Source organism: Antrostomus carolinensis, unplaced genomic scaffold (assembly GCF_000700745.2).
Source record: "Antrostomus carolinensis isolate BGI_N321 unplaced genomic scaffold, ASM70074v2 scaffold23215, whole genome shotgun sequence".
Taxonomy (NCBI): domain Eukaryota; kingdom Metazoa; phylum Chordata; class Aves; order Caprimulgiformes; family Caprimulgidae; genus Antrostomus; species Antrostomus carolinensis.
Window position 1 is genome coordinate 10,997 of NW_010316043.1, and position 12,637 is coordinate 23,633.

The window sequence follows — 12,637 nt, forward strand, 5'->3', positions numbered from 1 at the left end:
ATTTACTCTTATGACAAAAAAACTTTTTTAAAAAATGGCCATTTTTTTCAACTGCTTGAACGACATTTTTTGCAGTACAAGGAAAAGTTTACCTCAATGTGAACAAGCCTGATAAACAAGAGCAAGCACTCAAAAATTACCTAGAAAAAAATCGTATTCAAGAAAAGTCTAAGTATTGTGACATCTTGTATTGAAAAAACAAGTGATGGACAGTTCAATCAGCAACAGACTCTCTCTCCTCACTGCAAGTTGCATAGCTGGCTCTCATGTTAGCTGGTTATGAAATCCTCTTACAGTAGAACAACTTTAGAAAAATTTGGACAAGTGAGAATGGAGTTATTTTAATCTAGAACAATATCACCCAAAGATACATATGAATACAAACACTGTTCGTATTAAAAAAAAATAAAAAAATCAGAGAAACATGAATTTAAGCTGCATTTTCAGTCTATATATTGGCTTTCCTCTTCCTTCTTTTATAAAAATAGGGTATGACATTTCAGCTTCAATTGCGTGTTTAAGTCATTTATTCATTGAACATTCCATTCTTGAAATATCATCTATTAAAGTGTTAGTTAAAACTCATCCTGCTTATAGAACAGACTAAATTTCTTCTGGACTGCACTTGTAGACAATAATAAAGACACTGATATGAACTCAACAACAAATAATTAAGATTATGGGAAGAAGAAAGAAAATAAATAGTTTAAAGTAAAAGAATCAAGCTCCCCTCTTACTATCTGACTCCTAATAAAACAAACACCAATGCCTTTCAGCTGATCAAAAGATTTAACTCTAAAATAGTATTTACAGACTGAATTCAAAAATAAACTCTGTTTTAAAGTCTAAACAAGGACAGAATCTTCCAAAAAAACATCTCCTTCAAAGACAGAGGAAGCCACTGGAAATTCCTGATCAGAGGATTGTATCAAAAATGAGTATTACTAACACTACCACAGTTCTCTTGTCATCCATTTAAAAAAAAAAAATGGATTCTGCACTACACCTGCCCATTTCTGCTATAGGTATAATTGCAGATGGCCAGTTTACATCTCAACTGTGTAGTCCTGAAGGAAAAGAAAAGATGATGAAGATTCATTTTGCTGCTTCAGCAGTAAACCCCGCTGGGTGGGAAGGCCTTTTGGGGATACCAACATTGAAACCAATTAGTGGAATGACAGAGTCAGAAATCCAATAGTACAAAGTCTGCTTGGACATGGATCTTTCCCCTACTGCAAAGCAGATTTAATAAATGGGATTTATTTTAGAAAGTTTCACAATTCTTAAACAGTAGATGATACTTGCATTCCTGAAGGATTAAGTTCTACATTTCTTAATGCTAATTCAACTCTCTAAAACCAACCCAATAAAACCAGCAAAGCTTTTACAAATAACATGCACAACCTAAAAATTCTACCCTCAAAAACTGCCTTTTTGGTACTCTCCTAAGCTTTTAGGATACTCTATTTATTGAAGAGATGCCAGGAAGCCTGCAGAGGGAACAAATGCTTCTTTGGCAAAAGGAAAACATTTTAATGCCTCCTCCCTTCAAAGCATGCACACCTCACCACAACATATGCTAATATACTACCAAATAAGTCTCTTTATCTTGACATTTTTATAACAAACTGTTTCATTCATCTCTATTTCAGCTTGTAACTACCTACTGCACAGAGTAGCACACTGTGCTAAATCAACAAGTAGTTTATACCTAAAAAATAGAAAGTAAAAAAAAAAGAACACATTATATTAAAAATATATATATATGTTCCAAAACAAGTCAAGAGGGGCTAATTTTGTATAAAGTGTTTCAGTGTATAATTAAAATTTTAAGTCATGCAGACATTTTGGGCCTTTTTTCCATCCTTTGTCCTTTATTTAAAATTATCAAGATCTAACAAAAAAAGGATTCCCACAAATAAGAATAGTGAGTAGAAAATTTGTGCTAAATTTGCCATTAATATACAAAAAAAATGTTACAGCCCTTCTGTGACGATTTCTATGTATGCATATATACCTATGCATGGAGATACACATAATTCCCCCCCCAGATTCCAGCCTTCTCCGAGGTTAACACACTTTCACAAGTCAGCCAAATGCTGAATCTAGAAAAAGATGAAAACCAACTCTTTGCAGATCTACAATCTGCAATTGTAAAAACATAATAAATATAGATAAATATTTACTATCATACCGCTTGTTTTTTCAAGGGAAATTTGTACTTAAAGTCATCATCTTCCTGAAGAACTCAAAAGAAGCAAAAGGAGAAGTGTTTTTAAAAAATAAAAAACTTGAGTGATGAAAACAAAGAAAACACACTCTCAAACATGCTGGAGTAATCAGTACCAGCCTTCCTTACTGAAACAGGATCTTTAGTCTCCAGACATATCCTAGTTACTCCAATTAAATCAGTGTGGCTGCTAATGATACCAGAAAGTTCTGCTTTTAATATGTGGATTTAAATAGCACAGCTAACTGTCAAAGACCTGCTATACAACTGGGATAACTCTGCTAGGGAAAATATTATGAGAAAGAGAAAATAAAGCTAAATTCTATGGAAAAGACACTGGGATCCTTCAAAGGTTTCTGTAGGCTTAGATCTAGACACCTCAAGCCAGCTGAAGGGGTGATGAGGATGATGGGGGAGTAAATGAAAACTGTTTTTTCATAACTGTACCTTTTTTTTTTCCTCTCCCCTGTCAGAGGAATGAAAACTGCCACAAATGACACAATGGGTCAACCTGAAGATAGCCACATTTGAAAAATACTGGAAATCCTGAAGTCAGAGCTTATGAATTCGTTTGGTTTTTATGCTGTCTTGGAGGAGAGAGAAGTTAATACTTTTAAAAAGCTTGGTATTTACACTTCCGAAAAGTTCTTGCAGTTCATCCAAATTTGATAGGGCAGGATTTAAGTGCCTCTTAGTGCTCCCGACTGGGCACTTCTGCTGCTTTGGCACACGCGCACACACAGAGTTTTCCAGTACCAATAAGATACGATGTCTAATGCAGCTTTAAACTGGCAGCACTCCTGAGTAGTTTTAAATGTTTATCAACTCAGTAGGTCAAAAGTCTGCAGACATTGGGTGGAGCAGCAGTATGCCACAAAACTAACAGTTGTCCTCCTAGAAAAAAAAAAAGAGAAGGGAGGGGGGGAACAGTTGTCAGTAAAGATTAAAACTCATGGCCCCATTCCACAGCAGACAACATGTTGGTTTGTAAAATACAGGATTAGCTGATCTCAACACTTCAGAAAAAGAAGGTTCATTTGCTCTGTATGAGTGCCTGATACAAAGGCAGGGAAACACTGCAGGGGTTCTCAAAAAAACCTTCCTGGTTTCTTGTCTAAAGAAGCAGTGTGTGGTTTTTCTTTCTCTGGAGGGTGTGGCTGGGTGTTATAGCCAGTAGGTTTAACAGCTAACAGGAAAATAGCTGGGTACTTCTTTGCTTCAGCTTTGCTTGTGTGTTTCTTAAATTACTGCTTGTAGGCATGAAATAGGTCCAGTGTCCTCCTCTGGTTCATCCAAGCGAACAAATTGGGCCCAAATCTTCAGAAAGGCCAATCGACAGGCAGCGCTGTCGCGTTGTGCCAGGTACTACAGCAGGGGTGGCAACATGAAAGCGTGATACTAGCCTCACTGTGACCCTCCACCTGCTCCCAGCCTGGCAGGGACCCACTTTAAAAATGTTAAGATCTGTTTTTCACTAACCCAGAAATCACACTTTACCCAGTGCTCATGTCATCTGTGCTTTTTCAGATACAGAAATCCAGTTCAACACTTAACTCTCCTTTCCTATAAGAGGATACAGAATGTGACACAGAAATCCAGACAGGAGTTACTGGCATGGATGTGGCATGTGCTAATCAGCGCTGTTCAAGTGTTCAGGATCTTACCCTGTGTGTTTTCATGGTCACTGTAAGCTCTTTAGAACAGAAACCCTGTCCCTTCTCAAACCCTGTCTTTCTAAACCAGCTATCACACCTCTACAATTCTGCATAATCTTACCATGCCAAGTGCAGGAGCTACAGAGATAAGGATGACAGGCTACCCTGTTTAGATCTCATTTTCTGTGGATTTGCATCCAATCTCATCTATTTAAGCTGTATTCATTATGGCACTTTGCAGAACACAGTGCATTCTTTTCTAAGGGAAGGAATAACCAGTTTTTAAACAAGGGAAAACCATGAAGAAATATGTATTTTCAATTAATATATTTTAGAATGTTAATATAATATTCTTACAAAATAGCCCCAAAGTATGTTTTTGTTGAGTCATAACTTTAAGAATTCCTAAAGATGTCTACTGATATGTGTTTCATCTCGCAACTGTAAGTTCTACAATGACCAATGCTTAGCAATGAATTAGAAACTAGAGCTCTTTAGTCCAAACTCTCACATTGTTGGGTTATTTCAGATAAAATAAGCATTTAATGATCAGCAAGTAATTTTCCTATCACTTTCTTAGAAAACAATCTTGTTTAATACTTGAAAGAAATTCTTTATAGCATGATTATAATATTTTATGCCACTCCGAATATTAAGATTGTAATGTGGAAGCAATGTATTTTATTCAACATGGAATCCATTGAATTTCAACATACGACTGAAGTGTAACAGAATGGCAAGTTGAAGTATGCAGTCTACAGTCAGATCTTTCTAAGAAAGATGACTTTTCCAGAATAGCATTTATAGAGCCTTCTGGCTGCTGTCCAGATTTGGCATACCTAAGCTGTTTTCATTTCATAAAGCTGAACTGCTTACAAATCAGATACCTCTGATGCCACAAACTCACAGCAAAATAACCTGAGATACAGCTGTGGAAAACAGGTACCACCAATCTGATTCACCAATTAGTCTCTTCTTTTTTCTTAAAAGATCATAGAATCATTGAATGGTTTGGATTGGAAGGGACCTTAAAGATCATCTAGTTCCAACCCCCCTGCCATCAGCAGGGACACCTTCCACTAGATCAGGTTGATCTTCCTATTTAAAAGCAGTTTTTTATTTTATTGAAGATAACTATCAAATCAATGGATTTCAGCAGGACAAGAATTAAGTGGCATTCTTGTGCATTATATATACCAACAAGTAATTTTCATTCTTTTTTTAAAGCACCTTTCTTTTCTGCTCCCCACTTTAGGCATACGCTTTATAACTAATGTCTTGACTTGAATTCTCTAAAAAGAACCTGAACATCACATTTGCTTGTTTAACTCCAAGTGGCTTTTCTTTAAACCTTCTTTATTAGGTTTCAAACAGTACTGTGCTTTTGTCTAAGTAGAAACAGTTGAAAATTCTCTGATGATGCTTTTCCACTGCAAAAAGTGGATTTGTTAATATTAGGGCTCATGGTAGGCTACAGGATGAACTCAGACTAATAAAGGTTAGGGAAAAATCACTGCAAAGCAATCAGATAATTTAAATCTTCATCTACATGAGGGCAATATTCCCTGAATTATATCTCAGTTTTGAGTCTCTTCTATGACTGTACTGTCCAGCAGGTCAGGAAGTCTGTACAGCCTTGTCTACTCGACTTGTGAATCTTGCAGACACACAACTGCTACCACTGTAAAAATGGAAATATGTTTTTAAAAGATGTATTGGTACAAAATGGATGTTACAATGCAGAATGCTCCCACAGCACATCTCGAGTTAAGTAGTGTGGAAAGAAAAACAAGAGTATTTTATCACCAAATATTTTAATTAAGCTCTGGCTTTTTTCTGTCTTTAACCCTACAGCACTTTTATTTGGTGGTGGCATTCTCCTGAAGTCAGGGTTGAGGCCATCAGGGGAAGTACTGGTGGTAGGTAGTATTTCCTTCCCAAGGCACACAAGTGCCATGCATGTGCTTCACTACCATAAACGAGTCAATCTCATCGTATCAAAAACCTTCACCACCTTACAGCAGTCTGAAAGAGGCAAGTGTGGTAGCCCTTGCTAAACAGTCTAACAGCAGTATTCTGGTTGTCTTGTAAGTAAAAGATTTGTCAGCTTTCACATGCAATCATAGGACAGGGGCCTTAGACCTGAATGGCTCTCAAGTTAAAAAACAAACAAACAAACCAACCCACCAAAAAACAAAACTTAAGAATATGCTTTGTTCCATAAGGTGTTTTTCCTCCTAAATGAAACCCCAGTGTAATTTCCTGTATAATTACCCTTTATGCAATCCTGCCATTGGAGTTTCCCTCAAGGGAAAAAAAGGGAAATAGCTTTGGGTAGACAATGGTAAACATAGGCTGGCTGCAGCGGTGGCAGTGTCCCAAGGGACAGTGCAGCAATTCCAAGAGGCTTTTGGGTAGTGAGATTGGAGTCAGAAAGTTCAAATCTAGAGAAGAAAAGAAACAAAAAAGGCTTGTAACAAAACAATTGCATGATAAAGACAAACACTACAAGCATAATCCATGAACAATTCAGAAAATCTGCTGTCTGACACTCTTAAGACTTTGTCAAAAGAACAGTCAGGTAACAAATTACTACAATTGGGGTGAAGCACATGGTGCTTTGCATGTATAAATTCAAAATGTTAAAGTTAAATGTATACATTTAGCATCTGTGAGCATAAGATTAACTGGGTTCAAATACCCAGGGGAAAATATTATAGCTCAAGCAAATAATAAAAGCTAGCAATATATCATAAATCATTTTTAGACACAAGGATGATCTGGACAATTGTTTGGTAATTAATCACAATACAAAATTCTGAAAAGGACATCAGTAGTATTTTACTAGAATATTTCTGCAGCCAATCCAACAGGATAACCAACCTCACTAAAAAGCCCAAACTCCACCATCAGCAAAAAGGGATCTGAAATATTTAGAATTACTTGAAACACAATCCAGCCCAGCATAATTCTCACAGGTCCAAAGAGACCACTGTAAAAAGATCAATACATTCATAATCTCTTAAGCATGCCCCCACAGTTTACAAGATGCCATTATTTTCACCAAAAGGGACTCCAGGGTCATTTCATGGGGAAAAAGCAATAATTTTGTCAGGCTTGGCCTGAGCCACATAGTGTTTTATAAATTAAACCGAACATGCTAATCTCCAGCTAGGAACTGAGAGACAGCCAAGACAGGTGAATTGAGTTTAGGTGCTGAGTAATCAAGACCAAGATGCAGTATCTGATAAATCAGTTGTGCGATATCACACTAGTTTCAGCTTTCCAACACTGTCAGGTTTAACCCCATACACAATGTACCACAGCAGCCTCCATTGAGATGACAAGCGTGATGAATAGCGCATTTGCGTCAGAAAGAAAAGGTCACAGTTCTGTAGCCAAGCAAAGATTGAGGAAAGTAAGTCCAGTCACTTCTGTCATACTTACCCAGCAGCAGCAAAGTATTTAACAGCACCCTTGAAACTGCAAATTTAGGCAGTGATAGATGAAATCTGCTACTTTAATCATATGTGCCACCTGCTTCCCTAACACACCATTATCTTACACCTGCATGAACTATGCATTACTCCTGCCTCACTGAAATGTGGGTGTCACCAGTGGTAATTCACACAGTCTTTACTAAGGTCACTCAGAATAAGAATATATATATGGGAGTGTGTCTATATGAAGATATTAATATACAGAAAGTCTGCACAGTACAGTGTAGCAAACTAGATAGTTTAAAAAAAAAAGTTTCAGCATCTTTTTCAGGTTCTGCACCTCAGCTGCAACCAGATATAATCCTCACAGCCTCGTATAAACCATCTACAAACCATTTCTTAAACTGGTTTTGCAATGCTGCCTTCCTGTTCCCAAACCAAACTTCACCAACGTCTTCAGGAACCACTTTCACACAGTCGTATTCCAGAAATTATTGTGCAAGTCACAACTGGGTGAGAAAAGTAGTTACTGATGATGTAAAAGATCTTGTACCTGATGTTCTCAAACTCCTTTTCAAAGGACTAGAATTTTCCAAATCAAAATGAAACAGCATTCGTCATTGTGTAATTTTGCTGCAGCTGATATCCTGATACTAAACAACTAAAAACCTCCCCTCTCCCCTCCATGTGCAGAAATAGAACAAATACACAGCCGCAGACTGGTCAGTTAATACGTTCTCTACAACAGTAAATACATTCTCCACAAAGCAGTGCTGTTTCCTGTGAACACAGGCTTGTATGTTTATCCCACCCCTCAACATGAAGCTTCTTCCCTTCAGTATATTTGCTGCAGACCTCCTCATCTGGGCAAAGCAATAGTTCAGCAGTTATGATTTCCTCCAGTGGCTGGGGTACGAGTGACCCCTTAACATAACCCTCTAACCTTCCCATTGCAACTCTCTGCCCTTCTGCTTCCTACTTTCTCCAGCTGAAGAATTCCCAAGATGCCGTGAATAGGGAAGAGTCACAGTACATCTAAATCTGACAAAATCTGAATCTGCAGGTTATCATCAGATATTGCTAACTCATGTGACTGCATGATGCCCAGCCTGATGAGCCAAGAGCCACTTCACAGCAGAGTCTGAATTGGGGCAGAACTAAAACAGCTCAGCTGTCATGCTGTACTGAAATGGCCAAGGGCTGCTAGCATTTCTTTTGCCTTATGTATAACAAGTCTGCCAGTTGAGGAGTGTGCTGCCTGGCAAGAAGTTGCATTGTTGGCTGATGCATCCAATCTTGCCTCAGGAACTGTATTTCTCATCTCCTATTTCCATTAAAGAGTTTCTCCTGCAAAAAAACGTCCTTCTTTATACAGTCCTCAAGAGAGGAGCCATTTTTAAGTACCACTCAACCTTAGAAATAATCTTTGGAGCTCTGTTTTTTGATATTGGACATTTTTGTTCTAATACAACATTTCAAATGTAATTTGATTAAATAAATATTTTAAAATATTAATCCTTGCCCAGCTCTTTGAAAAGCTATTTGAAATGTCCCTATCACTGCCAGAAAAGCACTTCCACTTTTTCTGTAGTCTGAAGAATGCAGAAATTTCATACCTTTTAAGAGCCTGTAGTAGGTGTTATAGAGGGTCCTCATGGCCAGTTCTTGCAAAGGCAGCACATGGTCTGTTTCTGTCCCTATAGATTTCACTTCTGCTGGCAGGAACACAGTTAACTGGCCCGATGAAAAAGAGAGCAGTTTCACCTCTGAAACTTGAATTGGAGAACCACAACTAGAAGGACACAAGACATTTAGAAAGTGATTAGGAAAAAAAGGAAAAAATAAAAGTAACTATGAGGAAACCCAGATGACCAACCCAAAGTATGCTTGATACTGTTCTCCAGTGTAGCAACCTTCAAGGATTCCTTGCAGAATGCAATACATGTTGACACATATTTTCTATAGATCCCCACCTTCTATGACATGCTAGTCATGGGACATCTGGAGGTCTTCAGTTATCAAATAACATTCAAAAGCTAGAGCAATGAGAACACAATCCCAAGGAGGTGAACCAAGTGCATAACTACGTGTCCCTTCCTTTATCAACATGCTAAAATCTCTTTTAGCCTCTGAATGCCATGATTACTAAATATTTTACACAGGGAAGCAGTTTCATACCTAACAGTTGGCTTCCTGTGTCTTGGATCAACCAGTTGAGAATGGTAATGGATTTCTCAACTACAACCTCCAAAAAATATCATTTAAGTGCCACTGGATGATTCTATACTATACCTTTCGCCATCCATAGAATTCCCTTGGAGGGTGCAGGGGGGTTGATGAAATAAAAGTACAAAACAGCTTAAGCTGTAGTGGGAAGATACCCTCGTCCTTCCCAAATCATGTAAGTAATGGAAGGGTATTTGGATGCAAGGAGAGAAACTTAACTTGTAGTAAAAATAATAACTCTTTACATGATCCCTGTTGCAAGCTATCATACCAAAGAGACACGCATAGGAAAATTCTACTAAGAGGTTGGGGAAGTCAACAGGGGAATTGGAATTGTTTATGACAACTTAAATTTGAAGCCAAGAGCAACTTGTTAGGGCCAGTCCTAACAAATGGAACAGAAACACAAATTTGTCAGCCTTCCCAGATATTGGACCTGAAACTGATGTAACTACTACACTCAACCTTATCAGATGTGAAAGAAATCTCATAGTACTTCTCTGATAATAAAGCATCTCATCTCTTCTGATTAAAGGAAAAATAGCCCAGAGAAACAAGAAAAAAAAGAGCAGAATCAAACAAAGTTAATAAGGCTCTTGTTAAATATTTAATTTAACTATTAGCAGGGTTAAAATACAATTAGGAATTCAGACATCCAATATTCCAACAATTGATTCCCCAGCAATCCATACCCAATGAGTTAGCTATCACAACAAATACATCTACAACGTTGTATTTTCAAGCTGATTAACCCCTTACCAATCTAGCCAGAACACACACCCATAAATTCACTACAGTTCCTGCAGTTCAGAGCTGGGCCATTTGGTCTACTTCATGTAAAGGGTGAGGCTGTTAATACCTGACCACAACACTGAAAAACAAAGTACAGAACCAAAACAGACCATCAAGAGGAATAACCTAAGAGATATCACCCTTAAATCAGGATGGATTAGGGAATGAATCTCAACCTATGAGTAATACTGGGTGCAAGAACAAAGAATTAAAAAAAAAAACCTCCACACAAAATCCATAGAGGTTAAAGAGTGGAATATAGGATGGTCTAACTAGGTGGAAAAACAAATGGAGCTGCAGAAAAATACTGGTGAACAAATAACTGGGGGAAAAAAGCTTTGACCACCTATTGGCTGCCTTCAACAAGACTGACAGATACCAAGGCTGGAGCCTATGAAATCTAATCTGCAAAAAATAAGATCAAAATTTATTTTGAGTGCTGAGATCATCACCTCTTACATAAAAGACTTTTTCAGTCAGTCTGACTGCAGGATTCCCAGACAGAGATTCATTACTTACACAATGCAATTTATATTCTATTTTCAGAAATCTAGCTTTATGTTAGTAACAGCCGCATGTCAGATTTTATTCTGCAGTAGATGACCAGACAGAGCACTAAAGCCTGGATCTTCAACTCTTGCCTGACCCATGAAAACCTTGCATTGGTTACTAATGCTTTCTTGGAAAGAACACAGAAATTCTTCACATGACCATTATTACATAATTTTAACATCACTCAGCATATTCTCAAATAAAACCTTTGGTTCCTTAATAATGTATATAAGTGCTCTTCCAATGTTGAAAATTTTCCTTTAAAATAATCTATGATGTTTCAAGATGGTTTCACAACATAAAGACAAAAATCTGTTCAGTACACAAATACAAATATTATTTTGCTTAATAAAGATAATTTCTTTTTATTCTTTATTAAGGGAAAAAATGATCATTTTTTGATTCTACAGACACATTACAAGAATTAATTTCATTGCAACACTTGCAACTTTTTTGGTCTCTTCTATACTAAATTTCTAATACTCTCCATTGGAGATACTCGCAGCTAGCCTTACCAGCAGTCTACGTGTAGTGACAGCAAAAAGAACTGGTAATATCTTCACAAAAATTCAGTGAAAGGATAAAATTATTTTGATGGAGTATAAAATAAGGACTTGAAATATTAAAGAAACAGACCTGGTTGTTTAAAATCACCTGAAATAGGCAGGACAGTTGGACCAAACTTGTTGGAACATTTCCTGCACTGTCAATAGTGCTTTTGGTCACAATCAACACAGTTCTATTACCTTTAGGGTTCAAATTAATGTCTGACAATTTACAATCAGTTCTGAAAGAACAAAGGCTGGAAATTATTTTTCCTGAAAAACAAAATTAGTAGAAGCTTGAGACTGCACACAGTTCAGCAGAATTATAATCCAACTGCAAGTATTTAAATATCACACAACCAGCTGACATGGGAAAATCAGAAAAACCTTAAAATGCCAAGACTCAGCATCTCACATACTGCAGTAGAGTGCAGGCTGTGCATAGAGATTTTATATTTAATGCAAGATTTGCTGAGAGTGAGCATACCAGAAATTTATAATTAGATGGTAATGGGGACAATCCTCTTCTGATCAGTTTTACACCAGTAAAACTCCATCCATCAGTGGTGCTGATCCTAATTCATGCTAGTGTCAGTGCAGAAAGAATTAAGCTAGTGTCCTAGACAGACCGCTTTTTTCTCACATCCTAACCACAAACATGAGACAGCCTAGGATATTTTTAAAATGCACATGTAAAAATATACCTGTCAATCCCTAATTCCTAAAAAAAGTTACTTATTTTAGTTAGTAGGTACCAAGCCCTACAAGAAGCTGATACTGGGATGTAAAATGAGTGAAGGAGCCACATGTGACATCCCAAGATACGACCCAAAACTTACAGAAATGTCAGAATTTATGAACTAGATAGATGCTGCAAAACATTAAAAAGTATTTTGTTCATTCTTTAGTTCTGGAAATTCTGTGAAGCCTAAGTTTTTGGACAACCTTTAAATGCAGCTAGAATTCAGCTTCAAGCCTTACATTATCATTACAAATTCCTTCAGAGTAACTGCACTCTCTGTTATGGCTTAATACTAAAATATTGAAAGTCAGCAATTAACACAAAAGAGTTAAAAATATAAAATAGTAAAAACATAAAAAAAACCAACTGGGAACTGCAGTAATGACCTCAAAGTAACATCAGTTCTGAATCAATCACACACACAGACTCAAAAATCAGTTGTATCATACAGGGAG

At 37.1% G+C, this 12,637-nt stretch overlaps 1 protein-coding gene across 2 annotated transcripts in view; it reads right to left on the bottom strand.

The window, feature by feature from the left end:
• Positions 1–2,826: 2,826 nt before the first annotated feature.
• Positions 2,827–12,637, bottom strand: part of LRRC28 (leucine rich repeat containing 28) — a 47,482-nt gene continuing 37,671 nt past the window's right edge. The window contains exons 7-9 of one of the 2 annotated variants that reach the window (XM_010168171.2): positions 8,942–9,117; positions 6,160–6,329; positions 2,827–3,124 (exon numbers count right to left, since the gene is read on the bottom strand). In XM_010168171.2, the coding sequence (XP_010166473.2) occupies positions 6,163–6,329; positions 8,942–9,117 (343 nt within the window). In that variant the 3' untranslated portion in view covers positions 2,827–3,124; positions 6,160–6,162. Of the gene's footprint in view, positions 3,125–6,159; positions 6,330–8,941; positions 9,118–12,637 lie in introns of those variants that run through there. The other variant, XM_029085001.1, reaches the window with a different exon arrangement.